Here is a 20,494-nt window from a genome sequence, read left to right as displayed (position 1 = left end):
GAAATCTTGTACCCCTCTGAAACATTTGAAATTTTTGTTAGAAAAGAAAATAAAATAGTTTCTTAAGGCGGGGATGGGGTGACAGGGTAAACTTTTAGAGTACAGACTTTAATTATAGAAGGGGTTCCTATAGGATGTCTTGGGGGCAAACTAGTTGTTCGTTCTTTCACAGGTTATAGGGATCCCAAAGCTGTCTACACTTAGTGAAGAAAAGCAGAAGCTGATTTTGTAGCCTGGGCAGTTGTAGGCAGATTATTTGCAGCCCAGTATCCTGCCTGCGTGGCTGGGGTAGATTCGCTTCCATTCAGCTTCCATTGATTTCTCCAAATAGCTGAACTCACATCAGAGAGAGGTAGTGGGTCTGATGTTTATTAAGCAGTAGCTGAACGTGAACATAGTTCTTTTCTGTTAATTCACAGAATTAAGTTAATGCTATAGCATAGTTTCTTGTGTTTCTCTTGCCATGAGAAATAATTTTCTGCTGAAAATCCTAGTGAAACTAGTGCTCGTAAAGGCACAGAAGTTCCTTACAAAGAATACAGTACACAACCGAGGAAGTAAAAATCCTTATAATTTATGGATGTATTTATTCAGTCCTGACCTTGGGAACAAACATTATAAAACAGAATTGCAAATCTAACATGTAGACATATTTAGTAATTACAGATAGATATAAAACATTAATTATTTTCAAAACTTCCCATCAGTAAATGCAAAATGTTGGAACAGCTTTTCTGGTGAGTTTTTGTAGCCCTGAACATTGATTTCTTTAGTATAGCTACACTAGCTACACCAAATTAACGAAGTAGAGCATAGTCAGGCTTGTTTAATAATTTCCAGCATAAAGATGGTGAAATAAGATGAATACAGTGCTGCATGCAAATAGATATGGATGTAATGCAGTGACAAATTAGAAGGCAGTAACAGAAAGGAAATGAAGAGTTTATTGTTTCTGTAGCTCTAATATCCATTAAAAGTTAGTTACACAGCAGGCGACAGTTTGGATGAGTGTAAAGTGAATGTTTTGAAATAAATAGCAGTGTGGTGACCTGGGATGTCAGGGCTCTAGACAAGGGTTTGTGTTTGTCAATATATCCTACATGTTTTACAGACTCCTCAGGGAACAGGAGAAGATACAATTTCACCTTTTCTGTGCCAAAACATTTTAATTATATCTTCTTCCAAGTACAGCGGTTCAGTAACCAAGGAGCTGACATTGATGCATGTGTTGATAAAGCTGCAAACATTCAAAATGAGATTAACAAAGATTTTGAGGAAAGGGTGACAGCTAATTTTGCACACTATTCTGCGTCTGATTCAGGTCAGTGTAATGATAGAATATTTTATCATCTTGAAGGACTTTTATGATGCTTTGTGTTTTTAAAGATTTGTGTATATGAAAGTACAGCTCTTAATATATCATTCAAGGAGGTTATCACTTTTTTATTGAACATGCCTTGGTTGTAGCCGTAAACAGGAATAAACATAAACATTTAGAAGCAATTTTATATATATGCATCTATATTCACCACAGTAATAGGTTCCTTGTGTCTAATTCACCTTTAAAATACTGACCTCAGATGTGAAATTGAACTTAAACTACATTGCCCATTTTGCAGCGTTGCTTAATATTTGCAGAAAGATTGGATGGAAGGTTATATTAAGTGTATTTAAATAGTCAAACTGTAGTTTCTTTGTATTATGTGCAACCTTTTGAGAACATCTCAAAGTATTTCTACTCTATTCTCCTCCTTGTTAGAAGGCAACTGACATTCTTCTTTCACTTTTCTTTTTGTTTGTGAAATTTTCTCCTCTTTTTTATCCACTCACTTCTCCATCTGCTTTCACTTTTGTTTGCTTGGGCCGTCTCTCATCCCAACTTGATAATGAGGAATGCAGTGTGACCCTGACCTCTATCAGCCCATGCATGACCTTCTGACTCTCCCACATAACCTTTGACCTTCTCTTTGACAGCTTGATTAATTACCCTGTGTTATGATTTATGAGTAAGTACTATGTAAAAATAATAGACAACAGGTGGTCCTCTAAAAACTTTTTGTGGCACGTTTTCTTTTCCTGCCTAACCTGATGAGCCATTTTAAGTTGGGAACTTAGTGGGACAGTGTGTATTTGACAGAAACACAGCATTTTTATACATTTGGACGTAGTGCTGGAATTCAGGCGGCCAAGGTATATCTGGGATGAAAATATCACAGTGTTAGCAGGGTGCAGTTGCCAAAATGTACATTGGGTGGAAACAGAAAGCGGAGTCAACTGACATTTCAGGCATTTCAGTCGCAGGTCACGTCTTGAGAAAATTGCTCAAATAATGGAGGGGGCATTTTTCAAGCTGAGCTGCATCTCCAACAGCTATGTTTACTTTAACGCTTCACTAGTGACTTCTGATTGGTTGTCATGACCTCATCCTGCTGTTGCACCTACAATGTTGCAACAGTGACATAGATGTACCCTTCTTGTGGAAAAGATGGGAAATGAACAGAGCATACATCTTTTGGAAAGATGAATGGACGTTGCTGTGTCCATTTTAACCACAGGTGAATTTAAGAACAGAGCACTTTGAGTTGCATTTCCCCTGGGAACTAACTCCAGTCTTGTGCCAGCCATCCAAATAGAAACCCGAACTTGAAAATTCACGTTGATAAAGCTTACGAAAATGATCTCCTTCAGACCCTTGCTTGCAGTCCAAAAAGATAGTTACATAGGTCAAAAGATACCTCTCCAGTTCTGACTTCTCTGATCACATATGGTGTCCCATCCTGCTGGATTAATATGCAGATCTGAATGCTTTCAGCTCATCATTCTTGTAGCCAGTCAGGGGAGATTTCAAAAGATCTGGAATTTACCTCAAATACTTTGAGGTTCTTTCTTTTTAACTTTACTTTTGCTGTCAGAAGCAAGAATTTTGGTATTCCTTCTGTTTTGAACATCTTGCTTGAACTTCCAGTAAGAGGCAAAACATACTGCTCCGTTTGTGGCTTAGGTATTATGATGGAAAAGGCCCTTCTTAATTGTTCTGGCTTTGTAGTAAAGGTATTGTAACCGAGACTCATGATTTTTTCTGATATGTGACTTTGTAAGCCTGCCTTTCTTTTCGTCATCGCAATCCTCTGTCTCCAGAAGCAGCAACCTGGAGGATGCCAGCAGTTAGTGTAGAATAAATTTTATTTACCTTGAAGCATTAGTATGTGGGGGGAATAGACGTTAACTGGGTGTTTTAGACTGAGAGAGAAACTGTAATTTTGTAGATTAGAGGCTAGGAGTTGTATCTGTCAGTGCCAGTCCTGATTGTTAGGTCTCATCAGAGGTACAGTGATGTGCTTGGCTGAAGATTGATGGGGATAGTGGGGAGTGTCCTAAAGTTTAACTTTTTACCATGAAAAAACTTTGCAACTTAGGGAGTGGTTTCTCTTTCTGTGCGTACTGGAAACATAGGGGAAAACTACTATTACATACATTGAAAACATACCCAATATTTGTATACCACCTAATATACCACTGAGTGTGACAAGTTTTAGAAACCCTCCTAGATTATTGGTACTTACTTAGACCAGAGCTCACTACATTTTACTAATGATGTAAGCTCATCATAGGTGAAGTTGGTAATTTTATTTGATTTGTTTAGTATAGATGCACCAACACCAAATCAACAAACTAATGCATAGTAATGGCATATTTAATACTTTCCAGCATAAAGATACTGTATATGGTGAAATAAGATGAATACAGTTCTTCATGCAAATAGATATTTCTGAACAGGGCTTTAATTTTAAAAGATACTTTTTAATGAATGTGATTTTTGTCTATGTTAATGGTTATGTAAAATTATGCCAAAGACTGTATCTCACTTATTATTAAAGTTTGCTAAAGATTAGTTATTAGTGGTCTTGTGTTCTGTTTTGCATTGACTTGCACTCTTCTCAGCCTCACTGCTTTATTTTTAATTTTCTGATTGCACTAAACTTCATTGCTGCAGCTATACCCATATGAAATACATTTTAAAAAAATTAATTGAACTTAAAAGCCACATTGTTTACACTGATGTTATTTAGAGCTGAGCATTTCTTTTCAATGGAAAATTCTGGACTAAGGCTGAATGAGAGAGGTTGTAATGGGGTACATTTTACCAGTCATTTTGTTTTTCCATGTTGATCTATATATGTTACTCTCAAATCTTCTTTGTGGTGCCATTGTTTCCATGTTGCAATTTAGGATGCAGAAGTACAAAGGAAAGGGAAATACACTGTATTAGATAAGAAAAACTGTCTTTTCCCAACAGAAAGACTTAGGCTTTCCCATAATTGAGGAAAAAAAATACATTGGCTCAGTTATTACTTAATTATTTTAATTCTACTGATAGGAAAAGCTTGCTATCTGGGAGAAATTGTAGAAAAAATATTAGAGGAGTCATGCCACAGTGCTTAAAAGATATTTGATAAAAATCCTTTAATTGATTTATGAAATAGTTGGATTTAAAAATAGAATCATATTTCATCTGTTGATGTCTGTGTGAAAAATTGACATTGTGTCTTCATAAAATTGGACAAATGAGTCATGTAATTTTCAGTTACATAATCAATAACTTAGACAAATTCCGCTCTGATGATTTGTGTGTCTGTGTTGTGGTCAGTTTAAGGTGGACACAGTTTCAAATCCCTGTAACACTTGTAGACCTGTAATAAACATATGAATTTTGCATTTGGCATTCTATAGAAAGGAAAACAAATCAATACCCAGAGTGTCTCTGCTCAAAACAAGCAGGTCAAGAAGGTGAAGAGCCACAAATCCACTCACCTGCCAAGTACTGCAAAAACTTGGTCCTACACTGGCAATAGCAAGCTCAGAAACTATCCTTTTTTCAGAGATGTACAGTTTAGGAATGTCTGTAAGCAGTATTCTTCTCTGTGATGAATTTTGGGCTTTGAAATTTTCCAAGTTGGAAAGTTTGTGTGTTCACAGTACAGCATTATGTGTTAATATTGTCTGGCATTCCTGATAGTGGTGTAGATAGATTTAAAATTTTTTCTTGTTTAATTTTCTATTTTCCTTTGCTGGCTCCCTGTTGTTTGTTTATTTATTTGCCTGTTTGTTTATATTTATCCCAGTTCACTCAGGAGGGAGGGCAGGGGAGTGACGTGACAGGAGACCCTTATGGTGCTGTGTCTAGGAAGGAGGCAATTTTACTCTTTGGCCTATGGTGACCTTTTTTGACTATGTCCCTTACAGCAGAGATAGTGTCCTGAATGCCTCTATTTAACCCTGTTTAGCAGAGTGCAACTGTGCCCTTTAACTTGATTTTTGGTGGGAGGAGAAGCTATGGCAGACGTTCGAGAAGGGCACAAGGACGAGGGGTAGGAACTCCCTTCAGATGTGATTTTGATAACTAGTCGAGTGTGTCGAACTGTAGAAAATCACTGAGTGACAATCTGTCTACCTGACAGTGGCCACAATGAACTACAAGGTTGGTGAATGGCTCTACAGATTAGAATAAAGTAAGCCCAAATAAAGTATCTTTTGTTGGGGTGGACTTGGTTTGCTCTGGGCAGCTAGGTATAGGGGACCTCTTTGATCCTCATGACTAGCCTAAGAGCAAAACGACGTACCAAATGAAAAGCTGGAATAAAGCTGTTCCGTTAGGTAATTAATATAGACATTTCAAAAAAGTAAGTCTTTATTAAAATTTACTTTTAAATGACAGTTTGATTTTGACTGGAAACCCATGTTAACTTTAAGAACTCATTTGATAAATGCATGTGCTTCTCTTTTCTCCCTCTGTTTGCAGTTTTATCTTCCAAAACTATTGCAATTTTTCTGTGATTTGCAATCATTTAAAAATCATAAATAATGGTTGGCTTATTTATTCAAAATTTATTTTTCATTCATAAATCCATATATTTTTCAACCAGCTCATTTTCTGAGGCACAAAAATGCAGCTGTTATGCTCAAAAGCATCCTGCAGGTCACAAATTTTCTCTGGATTTGTTGAATACATGACATAATCCCAGTGAACTTTTAGAGTAGATTTAAAGATGCACTAAAAAGTCAGGCACACCATAAAGGAGGTGACTTCTAAGCAATACCACTGATTCAGTTTTGATATTGATTCATTGTTGCTGCTGCTATTTGCTTCTGCATGGTATGCTTGTTGTCAGCTAGACAAAAGGTTTTACTATTTTAAAATGCGGTGAATAATTTTCACATGCTTTCTTTAATATATATATATACACATACACACACATATATATATATATGTATATATATATATATATATATATATATATATATAAAATGTCTCCATCCTTTTTATTGTAAAGGTTTTTACTGGCTGGGGATACAGCCTTTTATTCATCATTATGCAGAGTTCTTAAAGCAATATTTTGCTTTTAGTTCCCATATTGTTTTCTGAAAAAGTCATATAAAGTGCTTATGAATAAAACAACATATTAAATTATTTTAAAGGTAAACCAGACAACTTTTCTGATGCTGAGGGGTGTATATGAGCATAAGCACACGCACAGACACATATTCTCATGTTAATATCTCTTTAATGACAGAATATTCTTAAAAATCCTTCGATAAATTATGTTGTGTGAACTTACTGAAATAAATATAAAAGTTTTAAAGAGCATTAAAGTAAATGCAAGGAATTTTCAAGCATTAAATCTCCCTTTTCATATTCCTCCTTTTTGTGTGTGTGCGTGTGTCTCTCTTCTTAAACAGGAAGGCTATGGAGTAATAGTTCTGAATCCCAATGAGAACTATATTGAAGTGGAGAAGACAAAAGCCCAAATACAGCTGTCTTCTGATTGCTCAGATGAACCTGCAGAAAAGAGGGAAAGAAAAGATAAAATCCAGAAGGAAACAAAGAAGCGACGTGACTTCTACGAAAAGTATCGAAATCCACAAAAAGAAAAAGAAACTATGCAGATCTATATTAGAGTAAGTTTCTTTTGGCTTTGTTTGCCCTTCTTTATTGGTGCATACATATGTTTACTGTCCATACTGGCTAATAAGCATTTTAAATTTTATTTTTTTTAAAAACAAACACATTACTGAGGTGGCATTCAAGAGTTTATACAGAGTTCCTGGCTCTTTATTCTATTGATATTTTTGGTCACTTATTGAATCTGATGTTTTGGAAGTGTTATGAAACATTTCTTTGTAATTTCAAAGGGAAACTTCAAATAAACCCCAGAGGAACTCACTGGTGCTATCAAGAAAGAGAATGGTTTAAGAAAGACTTTGTAAAAATTATTTTTTAAACAGAGGTGTACATACATAAGAAACACTTTTTAGCGAAGCTTAGGCAACATTCTAGCTTCACATGTCATGTATGCATTTACTGTATTTTATTTTCTTATACTGGGAAGACAGTAGTTACAGTTTTTTTAACATATTACCTGCTAAATTAATAATGTATTGTGGAAAATACCAGTGTTCATCTTGTGTGGTAGCAGATTTATCCTGTAATGGATTGTTTTCATAGGAGCAGCCATCCATTGTGTTTGAGCTGAATTTCTGAAGGCAGAAAAAAAAGGAAACTTATTAATATCGTAATAAATATTTAAGCTAGAATAATTCAAGAATGGTATCATGAAGAAACTCTGTCCCTTGCCCTTTTCTGACTCAGTGAACCTTTGCACTTTGTAATGCTAGCAGCATGGGATCATTATAACAGTGCTACCCAAGGATTTCTAATTCTGCAGGGGGCACAAACAATATTATTTGCACTTTGACACGTTCTGCTTCATATACATACTATGGGTTATACATTCCAGACTAAGTCATACAATTTCCAAAACCCTTATTATGAAAGTTAGTATTTTCATTCAAAGATAAAACACTTCAGAAACTCCATAGTGAAGTTAAAACAGTAAAAATCTATATGTCTTTCTAGTGAGAAACAGAAAAATCCAGCAAAAGACATGTTAGAATCATCTTAAATTTTAACATGTCCCTATTAGTTTTGGTTTTGCATAACAATATTTGTAAGAGAAATACATCTGTGCTGGCTAGTTAAAAGCATTGGTAACCTGGAAGCAAGATTATCACTAATACCATAAATATAACTGTGTCTTTTGAGAAATATCTCACAGTTGAGTGTGGGAAACAAAAGAATGTATTATACATATTAAAAGTCACCAACAAGGCACTGTGTCTTCTGTTTGCTGCTTTTTTATGAGATGCTATTCTGCCCACCTCCAGACCCTGCTTCTTAAGAGGGGCAACCAGTCTTGGTCCATAAGAAGCCAGTGGACAAAGTTGCTGTATTGTCCAGAAAAAGGTCTAGTCAGCTGCAAGTTCAGTGTTCCCCTGTTAAAAGTGAACCTTTTTTTGATAACCTTTTTAGCAATTCCATCTTCTCATGGCTCTTTTGCTTGATGAGGCATGAAATTTGGCTTCAGGAGGTTTGACCCCCGAAACATAAAATATATGACTCCATCCCATTTTCCTTTCTGTGCAGCTTTGTGCCTCAAATATTACTGTTGATCTTTCCTTTATTTAATTTTCTTCAAATTAAGGAAGGAAGTAGCATACGTTTTAGTGAAAGTGTGGGGAGTGGTCTCCTTTCCCAGGCCAATTAGTTGAAATCAGGCTTTCTGATGAGGTTGATGTTTTATTTTGAAATAATTTCTTGGGTTTTTTTTTTATTCAATACACTCTAGTAGAGGTATTTTTTTTTAAATAGAATGAAAAACCTACCTGCTTTAGAGTGTTGAAGGACAAATTACTGCAATTTCCTTGCCTATCAGTTTCTGAAACAAAACTGGACCGTCAGTAGCATTCCATTTACTCTGTTGGGCAGAACTGCTAAGTCTGTAGGTGGTTGCAAGAGGTTCCATACCATATTTGCAATCTGTTTCTTGCCTCCCATGCTTGAATCCATAGGATTACTGTTTGCTTGCACCCAGGAGCTTGCTGCTATGCTTCCATAACTTCAGGCTGCTGGGTTTGAGCTGATTTGGGGTGATCTTGAAGGGCAATTCATGTATGGCCTTTACTTACTGTATAGGATAGCATACATTTGACTAACTAAGCTCTTGAAATAAAACGTATTGTCACTCAACAGAAATATTTAAGGAGGCTTCATAGTGATCTCATCAAAGAGTTTTGAAAAACCTCAGCAAGCCTTACATCAACTTTGCCAAGTAGGGAAAAAGTGGTACAGTGAGACTAGATGAAAAATATCCTCACAAGAAAGCATAACTTCATCTAACTTTGAAAGAAAATACATTTGTGTCAGATATGCTGGAGAAATTGTTTCAGACTGTTAAGTAGCAGGAATAAATATCTTCAGTTATATTCTCATAGGGTCACTGAGGTCTGTTACGGTCCGATGAAGAAACGTCATTTGAACAAATTAAAGCTGTCTGGATGATGCTCCCACTTCTGCAGCTAGATTTTCCAAGAACTGGAAAAGTAAAACTCTTCCCTGTTAATTGTCTTTAAGTATTTTCTTTATTTTCATAGGAAAAAAATAGCTGAGGGACTCAAAATATGTAAAATCAGAGTCTTAAAATACGAAATCTCAAATAACACTGTATTTTTGTACAAAATGAGTAAAATAAAAACAACTATGGGAGTGTGTAGTGCATTAAGCACAGTGCTTGAAGGATCAAAGTACTTGTTTCATGCTGGAGTTTCTTTAATTATGAAATAATGTACTCTCTGGCATACATTATAGCTTGTTAAAGGGACTGATTTGGTCTGGGTAATAAACATCATGTCAAACATTATGGTAGGAAAACCTGCTTAATATGTTTTGTAATAAGACAGAATTTTTTGTTCTTGAAAACATCTGGCAACTGAATTCACAAGTGAAGACAGAAAATGTCATCAATTCAGTAACATTCTTACAAATTTGGTTTCTATTTTGGCTATACAAACCAAGGAAAAAACTTCTTTATAATCAGCATTGACTGTAATACTTTTATAAAATGATTAAACACAAGCAATTTACTTTTATATAGTATGCTAATGAATGCATATGAAATTTAATACACTTACTGTTCGGATTTTAACAACTATAATGCCAGCAGATAATTTTAAATGCATCTTGTTTTTTAAGGTGTTGAATGGAGGATTTAGTAAAATAGCTAAATATGTATATACATTCTTTTAAAAAAACATATTTCTATCCTTAGTTATAAATACTATCATTTTTTCTTAGACCACCAGAGGCTGCTCTGTACATATGGGCTAATGCTTCCCCCCAGAAACCTTATACCCTAGCCAACCTTTGTTTATTACTGAACTAAAACTGAGAATTTGTTGATCTCTAAATTTTTTCTATGGAAACAGATCATACAGGCTTAAATATGATATCATTCCTTCCACCCTCTGAGCCATCTCCCACTCCCTACAGGTTTTTACATTGACAGTGTCTTCTCTATGTTAAAAGACAGTTAAAAATGTAAATCAGTATTTATCCCCTTCTAAACAGCATTCAACACCTTAACAAGTATACTGAGTGGATTCTGAAATGTTATCAAAGGGAAAAGTATAAATTGCATTATTTTGTAGTAATAGTAACTTGCAATAATCTTGTTGCCGCAATAGTTGAAGGATATCAAAGAGGCAATGAAGGAAGAAGTAGGAAGAAGGACTTTATCAGAACAACTGATGGGGTCAGGTTTTCTGGGCAAAAGTCTTTCAAAGGCCTGTGTGCTAGGAATTTTGTCCTTTTATTTTTTCCACTGATCTTAGCTGCTTTAATAATTCTTACTGCAAATTCTATTTTTACTATAGCACAATCTATAATAGTGCCATTTTTACTAACAGAATATCAATGAAATTAAATTAATTTTGGATGTAACATACCTATCCTAAATAATTTTTCCCGTTTTCTGTGAGAGATTAAATAAGAAAAGATCATGTGCAGCTAATTAATTTGTTTTACTAAAAATAAATGCATCAGGATAATTTGTGCCAATATTTAGGAAAAAGCAGTAAAAGGCAGGTTTATTAATATACAGTATAGCACACCTTGACTGCTGGTAGGCAGGATATCCTGGCAAGCATACAAACACATTTGTGCCATTTCTGCTTATTATTTGGTACAGCTGACATGAAGCATTTCATGACTGAAAGTCACAGCAGAGTGTCCACTTGTGTGGTGTGACCTTTCAGTGCCATGGATTTCTTTCATGTTGAAGATTGAGCCATTTGTCAGCACGGCTGCAGTCCCACCAGCTGTGAGTCTCACCCTGTGCCATCCCTGGGCCAGATGTAGGCTTCCTCCACCTACCCTCTGACTTGGCAAGGTGCATACCTGCTTTCATCCAGAGCCTGTGCGACTACATTAACCTGCTGCTGAGACCAAGCTAATAAGCCCTTTATTCCACTAGAGAAGACAAAATGACAAACTCTAGGCAGACAGCTGCTGAGAGGTAAGGGACATGCACAGTGCAGAGAATGTCTGTGGCAGACCTGGGCATCAGGACTGCAACCTCTAGAGTCTCATGCTGATGTTGGTATCACAATGCCTGTTTTGTTTACTCTTTTATGACTGCCAGCATTACTTTACCTATACCTCTGAATTAACACATGGTTTTACTCTGTCCATATTTACATTTTAAAGCCTATTACTTCCTTATGTTCTGGAGAAATGTCCATTACTTGTAAGCAGCAGCAAAATCATGATGGCAATAAAAACCTCATGAGAACTGCCTAGAAACTACTATTGCATTATTGTTCAGAGTTGAAAAAAAATCAGAATTGAAAAAAGATAGCAGTTCAGGTGCTGGGACATAAACATGTGGTGACATTCTGAGTGCTCCAGGGACACCTGGACAGATCTGACCAGTGTTTTGCAGGACCTGCACCACCAGAGACCTGCACCACTCTGGCCTAGCAGCTGGAAGCCAGAAACCTACCATGGCACTTAGGACCTGCAGTTAGGCCTCCTTATCATTCCTAAAAGGTCAGATAAGCTTCAAGTTCCTATAGTAGTTTCTGTAAATCAGGAAAAATAAGCCACGTTTCATTCTGTAGATACTACAGTGAACAGGTATCTTACATAAAATAGCTAAATAATGTAAAGCTTAAACTAAAGTAGTATTCAGTAGTTTATGCATAAGCTATTTAGCTTCAGCAACTAACTTAAATATTTTTAAAAATCCTGAAATTGTAAAGATTTCTTATGGTATGTTTTGCATCTACTAATCCTGAAAAGTTGTATTTGTTTTCTTTTCCTTGAGAGATAGAGAAATCAGAGACATAGATAATCACCAAAGGGAAATTCTGCATCTCTTCAAGAGCACTACTGGCTCCTATCTCTGCTGTACTCTGTTCTATGTTTCACAAGTATGGTTTAATCAAAGAAAAGGAATAAATCAGGGCCATCTACCTTTGGTGTCTTTTAGTCATTCATTACATGATGCTGATAAAAGGTCCATTGTTAGATCCAGCTCTTAAAATGTGAGGCAAGTTGCATAAGTTTCCAAAAGAAAGAACCAGCTTGTATCTCTCCTCCCACCATGAGCTGTGTGGTGCTCCCATGGTGCTAAAGAAGACTCTTTCTCACAGGTCGAATGAGTCCTCCTTCCTTTCAGTGGGATTCAGGCTTGTAAACCTGGGCAGTTAGTGAGGTAATGGTGAAGAAAACTAGCTCAGCAGAAAGCAGACCTACTTGTTGAAGGTGAATAAAATTATTCAAACTTCTCGTACTCTAGTAGTGCCTGGTTTTGATTATAGAGTGATTGCAGTGAAGGACTGCAAAGACCTTGCAGATCTTCTAGTCTAGCACAGATTGCTCTCTGCAGGTATTCTTTGCCATTTATCTAACAGAATCAAAGGGTTTTAGCAGCTCTCCAAAACCAACTATTATATTCTCTAATCTACTATGCACAGTTGCATGTTTTAATACTAGATTTCAGTGTGCTTGGAAAAACTGGGAGGAAAAAGTTAGGAGAGGCTCAAGTGGCAACATACTCCTTTTTGCAAAACTTGAAAGTTCTTTACATGTCTTCCACGTGGGGAACAGTCAGCCATAAGAGCCTTGATATAGTAAGAGGAGATGAAAATTAATTTCTGAGATAAATATTTGTAGCCATCTTAAAATAAACGGTGCTGTTGCAAAATAACCCCTTTCTGTGGGGAAGTATCACCCCTCTAAATAGCTCTAGAAAGATTTATGTGGTTTAGGTAGGAGGATATGAAAGGCCTGTACCACAGTGCACAGAGATCAAGAAAACATTTGTGGAGTCCTAGGAACTGAATGTCAGCAGCAGGGAACTGGGGTACAGGGCGCACAATAAGTTCAAGGATGTTCTTTTCACCTCATCTGCTACCGAAAACAAAGTGTAAATTCAGGAAAAAATATGAAGGAAAAACATCTAGCTTTTGGGATTAAGATAAATCTAGTAGTTCCCTTGTAGTCTGCTTGGTTGCCTGCAGCAGTAGACAGCTGGTGAAGGGGCTAGAAGTAGTGGAGGAAACAGTGGCATGGAGCAATGTGGAATAAGCTGCCCAGGGAAAAACGTCAGTTCTTACCCTGCAATGCATAGGTAGCTGAAATCTGAAAACTTAAGTATTATGAAGCACTTCATTCATTACATTTTAAAATCCTTACAAGTGAAGGATTTTACTAACCAAAATCCTTACTTTTTGTGAATTTACCTAGGATGTGGTGTTATTTTGAACGATTTACATCTTGAGAACAAGATTTATCTTTTTAATTAGCTTGTTGTTGTCACTCTGCAGGCAAAGAAATATGCCTTATTGTGAGCTCTGAGGAGAACAGTTGTGACTTCTGTTCTTGCCATGCCTTAGTGAACTCTACAGCTCATCGTCATGAGAACTAGCTTTTACCAACTCCAGAGCTGTTAACTTCATTTCCATAGTGTCCAGGCAGAAGTATTTCCTAAAGCAGTCTGTTTTACAATTATCTCCAGCCATTAACTCAACTAAATTTTGAGAAACCTTCTTATTCCTCTCTTGGTTGAATCCTTGTTTTACCCTTATCTCCCTGGCTAAAAGTGGATGATAAACTGATGAAAAATACTTTTGTCTTTTGTGATTGGTGTCGGTAACAGGTTTTCTCCTGAATAGACTGCATGTTGTTCAGTTACACTGTTCTACACTTTAACAGTTGATTCTCATTCTCCTTCTCTGTATTTTTTAATCAGGACTTGGCAAGAGTGAATTTGGCAATACCCAGTGAGGTATATTTTCTTTACTTTCAAGTAAAACTTGAATTTTTGTTTGTTTTTCCCAATAGATGGTGCTGCTTGGAGAGAAACTAATACATAAAGTAAGACTGAGTTGCATTTAGAGCTACCAATAATTTTGTGTATTGAGGAGACTGAAGTTTTTCTAGGCTCTTAAGCAGCAGTGTGGGATCCTCTAGTTTAGTACTTCTAGCAAAAGCATAGAGTGAGAAAAGTGTCATGTGAGTACATGTGCAAGTTTGTGCACACAGACACTACCTACACTGAAGCACACAAACTCTACTTACCCTCTTGCATGTTCAGTGTCCTGCCAACTGCTCAAGGTGGGCTCTCACATAATGAGCACAGCATAGGATACATAAGAAAGTTTCCTTTTTCCCCAAAAGCAAATATGTAATTAGTACATCCATCTGTGTAATACAGCAAGGAATTTAAAATGTGTTTAAATCAAGCAGTAGGGTTGGTACTTCATAAACATCTGCAGTGTGTTTGTTCTTTTGGACTGGTGTTTGCTTCCAGGATGGTTTGTCACTCCTATCTCCTATCTTTTCCACCTGTTGTATAACTGAATAATCTGATTTCATGGATCTTGCCAGTTCAGCCTATATCCTATAAAAGTGGGCAACTGACATTATCACTTAACTGTATCACAACCACTCTGTTCTTAACCTGGGAAAACAGAAGCCTTAATTGCATGAACATGTGATGATGACAGATATTTATTTGTTTTAGGGATCTGGTTTGCTGAGGAATTCTTTTGAAGCTAGCAAATTAAGCAACGAAGAAATTTAGCAAAGCTTAGTGTGCCTAAGTAATTATGAAAGATTTCTGGGTTCTGCAATTAACTTTGTGTTCTTACCCTTTGATAAATCACTACCCTCACACATTCCACTTTGCAAGACACCTCTCTAATTCTCTGGGTACTTTCCTTTTCCTGTTTGAAAAATGAACAAACACATTTGATGACAGGGTCATGTTATTCATCCTGTGTCCCTTGCGCTGGTTGCCAAAAAATGTTTAATGACTGTTGGTTATCTTTAAATCCCTTACCAGTGAAGATGTTTGCCATATATGAAGTTCTCCTATTGAGATGTTACGTTTTCAGATGCTGTGTGCTGTTCTGACTGCACGAAGGTTCTGATTGCATTGCCTTAAATGGGCAAATGAGTTATTGCTGTGATAGATCTTAAAATAACAGCATCTGATTTGATCATGAAGACCACTTGTCTTAAATACCTTTCTGCTACCATTTGCTGTTAGTTCATTATGTTCTTTTACCATTTCCTTTCCCTTTTTGTTTTGAACTACTCCAGCTGACTGATAGAGTTTGGCTGATTGATTTTTTTCCTGATGGGCACCAGACAGTATCATCACTGGAGCAGAAGCTGAGATACTTTTGTTATTCTCTTACAATGGTGGTAGATAACCATGACATAAGTTTCTAAGAACACCATGAAGTAAAGCTGTTTCTGCCCAAAGATAAAGTGACTATGCAAAGTTCAGGTCTGCTAGACTTAGCAAAGACAGACTGTGAAAGATAACCACTGCTTCAGTTGTACTGTGGGTCCACAGAGCATACAAATGTTGCGAAAAAAATGTTGTGGCATGGAAGTACTGTAAATTACTTCATGTCCACAGTAGTCATCTGCAGGACTTCTCCCGAGTGTGAGCAAAGTCATTTTTTCTCAAATCCCTGTGATTCAAGGTTTGGGGAGCTTTCACAAGGTGCGTTTTTACACTTCTGTGACACAAGAACTACAGAGCACCCTCTTCTTTGCTTTTGATGGAAAGTATCAGGCACAGCAGTTGTGACCAGTCCTGGCTGACAGTGCTTTGAGAATAGTTTTGGACTAGATGACCCTCAGAGGTGCTCTCCAGCTGATGTAGTTCAATGATTTGACATTACCAAGTTCCATCCCAACCCTCAAAGTATTTGAGCTATGGGTAGACTTTGTGGACATTGCAAAGAGAGGCAGATTTCCCTGTCTCAGAAGATTTGGCAGTACTGAGGTCGTGTTTGGTCATCCACTTACAAAGAGCAAGTGCAGGTGATTTAGACCAAGAAGCCTACCGAGCTATCAGCATGGTTAATCCTTTGTGGTCTTGCACAAGTACTGCTACAGAAGTGCACCTTGAAAAATATAAACTCCTCCGGACAGGCAGTGATATTTCTTGGCATTTTTAACAGTGGGATGTTGAGCAAACATTCATGATTTCTTCAGAGATCAAAAAATTCCCCAAGCCAGATCATCATCTTGAATTTGCTAAAGGACCTTAAAGCAGATCAATAATAGGAGTTTTTTCACAGATATTCTCCAGGTGTTATAGCATGACCATTCTTGAATGATGGGAAGGATACAAGTACTGTCCATGTTCTTCCGACTTCCTCTCCTTTATTATATCTCTATGAGGATTTTGTCTACATTGTTAATTTGAGCCCACAAACTTTCATTTTTAACTATAAAGCAGTTCTTGAATTTCAGGAAGAGAAAAAACACCCTATGATCTTTAAAATGCTTATTTGCCTAGTGTGTGTTTAGAAGTGGATAGACATGGCAGAATTAAAAAGGCTGTACTTTATTAAAGCATTTGTGAACAGTGGGTTAATTATGACTGTGCACAACCACTTCTTAGAAGATTTTGTCTACACTGTTGATTTCAAGGTGAAATCTGAATCTGTATCTCAGGTGGGTGCATTACCTACAAGTTGTCTTGAAGCCCCCGGACAGAAACCCAGTTTCTCTTCATCTCTTAAACTTGTCCCCATGTTCATAAATGGTTAAAAATTATTTAAGATACTCCTATCCGGTTTTATGTGAATGCTGTTCAGTGTACTCTGACCTCCAAAAGTAATCCATGCTGCTTGGTGGAGAGTCACTTTTGGGTATTTTGGAATTGTACTGGGATGTCAGGTGCACTGAATATGATCACAATATGGAGGATTTCCAGGATGTCTGGTATGAGTTCTTCCCACTCATTGTCAGCTTTATTACTAAACAAGATTTAAGATTTAAAATATGCTAGTATAGAAACATTTGCTCTAATAGAACTAACCTACAAAAATAGAAAAATATGTTAAATGTGGATTGTTAAACACTGTTCTGCTGTTAACTATAAGAACTATTTGAGCTCTTCCAGAGTCTCAGCCTGAAGATCTTTAATCAGCTCCTACAAGGCAACCAGCAGTAGAGACAAGTTATCCAGACCTTTCTTGGTGTTACAGCTTTTCTGCTGCCACCATTAAGGACAGATCCTGCAGTTGCCCAGGTCCATTCTTCTACACAATCTCTTTCTTCTCCAGTGCAGAATGGAGTCTGTCCTGCTTCTCTTTTCCTGTTTATCTGCACTTCATTCCCTGTTACCAGATACTGGGACAGTGGGTAGCAATATGGGGATGTAGTGGGTTGACCTTGGCTGGCTGCCAGGTGCTCTGAGCTGGTCTGTCACTCCCTATCCTTGACCAGATGGGGAGAGAAAATATGTCAAAAGACTTGTGGTTCAAATTAAGAACAGAGAGATCACACAGTAATTACTCTTATGTGCCAAACTGAACTCAACTTATTTCCAATTGTCAAGATAATGAGAAATAAGAACAATCTTAAAGCACCTTCCCCCCACTCCTCATTTCCTCTTGGGCTCAAGTTCACTCTCAACTTCTCCACTTTCCATCCCTGAGCAGCGGAATTGCATGGGGAATGGGGACTGTGGTCAATTCATCACGTTTTCTCTGTCACTCCTCACTCACTTCCTGTGCTTCAGTGTGGGATATTTGCTCCGAGTGGATATCTGGTTCGCCATGGGCCTCCATGGCCCAAGCTCCCTGCTGTTGCACAGCTTTTTTACTGTATCTGCAGTATGTTCTCACAGAGGTGCCACCACCATTGCTGATGGGCTTAGTCTTGGTCAGTGATGGTTCCACCTTGGAGCCATCTGGAGCTGGCTCCATCCAACATGGTGGAAGCTTCTGGTATCTTCTCGTAGAATTCATTCCTGTAGCCCCTCCCCTACCAAAATCTTGATTTGCAAACCTGATACAGAGGATTTTGTTATTTCCTCACACTCTTTTCCTTAGAGTCTTGATTAACATCTCTATTATGTACTTTAATGAGCACATTGCTGGCTTCACCACATGGATGCACTCTGCATCTTGCTTTTGCCACTCATGCAAAGTTATCTCTTACCTCTCAAATAGCAGGAGATAAACCTCACAGAAGGAAGACTTGAGACATTAAGGAGGAACAGGTACACAATCAATAATGCTTCTGTCTTTTCCTGATAAATGTTATTTGCTTTGCAACATTGTTGATGAGCAATCTGGATTTTTTTTAGAGGCTCTGGTGGTGGGATGGCATGTCAAACCCCAGCAAACAGCTGAAATGGTATTTAGCATTTATTTTAAAAATGGGAGACTTTTGTTGGGACATTGTCTATTTTCATCCTAATGTAATATTTTTTAGCAAACTCAAACTTGCAATGAGAATTGTTAGAGGACTAATCTGTAAGACAGACAATATATGTGCATTGTGATATAGAAAAGTTCAACAAAAGGAACTAAAAGAGTAGAAATATTTTTCATTAAATCACAGTAAGATGCAAGTCTCCAAAACTAAGAAATGGTTTGAATGGGGGAAGGTTGCAGATGTTCAATCCACTTAATCCTTGTTTTAAAATACATCAAACAAATGGCGTTTTCTAATAATGGATTAACATGGCATCAAGGACCGTTTATAACAGTAACAAAAGTGACATCCATGTGATTTTTGAGGGTGTATTTTTCTTATCCCACCCACCAGCATAGACATAGATTACATATTTTATATAAGATACATATTATTCTCGAGATCTTCAGTTATTTCTGGAATTTTTGTTCTGTTTTTGTTCCGTCTATAATCTCAATTGAAATAAGACCCTCCTGTGTTTGGCCTATGTTGCCAGAGTTAGTTGCTCCCAATTTTCTAGTTAGGTCAACCAAAAAAATTAAGATATGATAGAGGGTCAGTGGAAGAAATTCATATCAAAACAACTGCTCACTATGTCATTATGACAACCTTCTGTAACAAATGTGCTTCTGTTTTAACTTATGACAATTAATTGCTAAAAGTAATTTAATCTGACAGTGGCAAGGTGTTGAAAGACTCCTGAAGATGTCATAAAAGCGACCTTTCTGCCCATAAGCAGCCAAAAGTCATTTTTAACAAGAAGCCTCAAAAACAGTACAACTTCTTTTGTACTTTGTTAATTAGTTATTGATTTGAAACAATGCTCTGCCAAATATTGTCAGATTAGCTAGACGCCAGCAAGGTCAGAGTGTAACAGTCTAGTCCTGATAATCTTATGGTATATAAGAATTCTTTTTTACTTTGAACCTTTTGTTCTGATATCCTGAAAATTACATTTGCTGGCTTTAGCATCTCTGCTAATTTAAAATACAGCCAAGCTGTCTGTTATGTAGCTGGATATTTTGAGTTGTTAAAAAGATGACACTGTGTTAGAAGAAAATTGCTGTTGATCTAATATCTAATGATCTTTGATGATGGTAATGCACTACTGCTGCAATGCCAACGCCCTTGCTAATCTGGGTGGAAAAGAGCCTGTTTTAATAAAGTAATCAACATGAAGGAATCACAAGGTTCAAGCCAGAGGTACAACAAGTAAGTCCTGAGGTTGTTTAGCAACTCATTGGGATGAAAGATCATAACTTACATTATTGTGAAACAAAAATAATGGAGGTGAGTCTGGATGAGAAAACAGAGTAGCAGAATTCAGATTTGAATAGCTCAACATTCAACTTTTCAGATTATTAAAATGAGAACCAACAGAAAATGCAAATCTGAATTTCAGATTATGTTTTTCATCCATTTAGATAATTATTTTATAAGCTAATTGTGGTTACTTCAAATACAATTAACTAGAGTACTCTACATATTAAGGGACTTTAGCAAATCTTTATAATTTGTACATTAAATAAAAGTGTATTGGTTTACTTAAAGCACTGAGCACTTTGCTGTCTTTATTAGGAGAAATCAAATAGCTTTGAGCCTGTTAAATCTTTCTTTCACTTAAATAACTGCTCTTGAGTGTAATTATTAGAGACAGAGGAGTGAAGAAGAAAAACACAGAGCAAAGTTATTCTATTTAGTTTACCTTATGCAAGAGGTATATACTCTGTAACAGAGGGTTTACAGATGAAGTTTGTTCTGAAACCATAGATGTTAATGAAAATACTAAGTTGTTGTTTTACTTAAATGTGTTGAAGTTTGTTAGATTCATTGTTTCCTGTGGTGGGGAAATCTGCATTTTTCTTG

General features: G+C 36.8%; 1 protein-coding gene across 6 annotated transcripts in view; it reads left to right on the top strand.

Moving 5' to 3' along the window:
* LOC103764830 (cotranscriptional regulator FAM172A homolog) overlaps positions 1-20,494 on the top strand; it is a 266,814-nt gene that overhangs the window by 118,753 nt on the left and 127,567 nt on the right. For 5 of the 6 annotated variants that reach the window (XM_008931770.3, XM_018085978.1, XM_025896472.1 and 2 more), the window contains one exon: positions 6,739-6,957. The exons of the other annotated variant lie outside the window; for it this stretch is intronic. In XM_008931770.3, the coding sequence (XP_008930018.1) occupies positions 6,739-6,957 (219 nt within the window). The remainder of the gene's footprint in view (positions 1-6,738; positions 6,958-20,494) is intronic. 6 annotated transcript variants of the gene reach the window in all.

The sequence above is a fragment of the Manacus vitellinus genome, unplaced genomic scaffold (assembly GCF_001715985.3).
Source record: "Manacus vitellinus isolate BGI_N305 unplaced genomic scaffold, ASM171598v3 scaffold_9_pilon, whole genome shotgun sequence".
NCBI classification, from domain to species: domain Eukaryota; kingdom Metazoa; phylum Chordata; class Aves; order Passeriformes; family Pipridae; genus Manacus; species Manacus vitellinus.
This window is presented reverse-complemented; position numbering and strand designations above follow the sequence as displayed.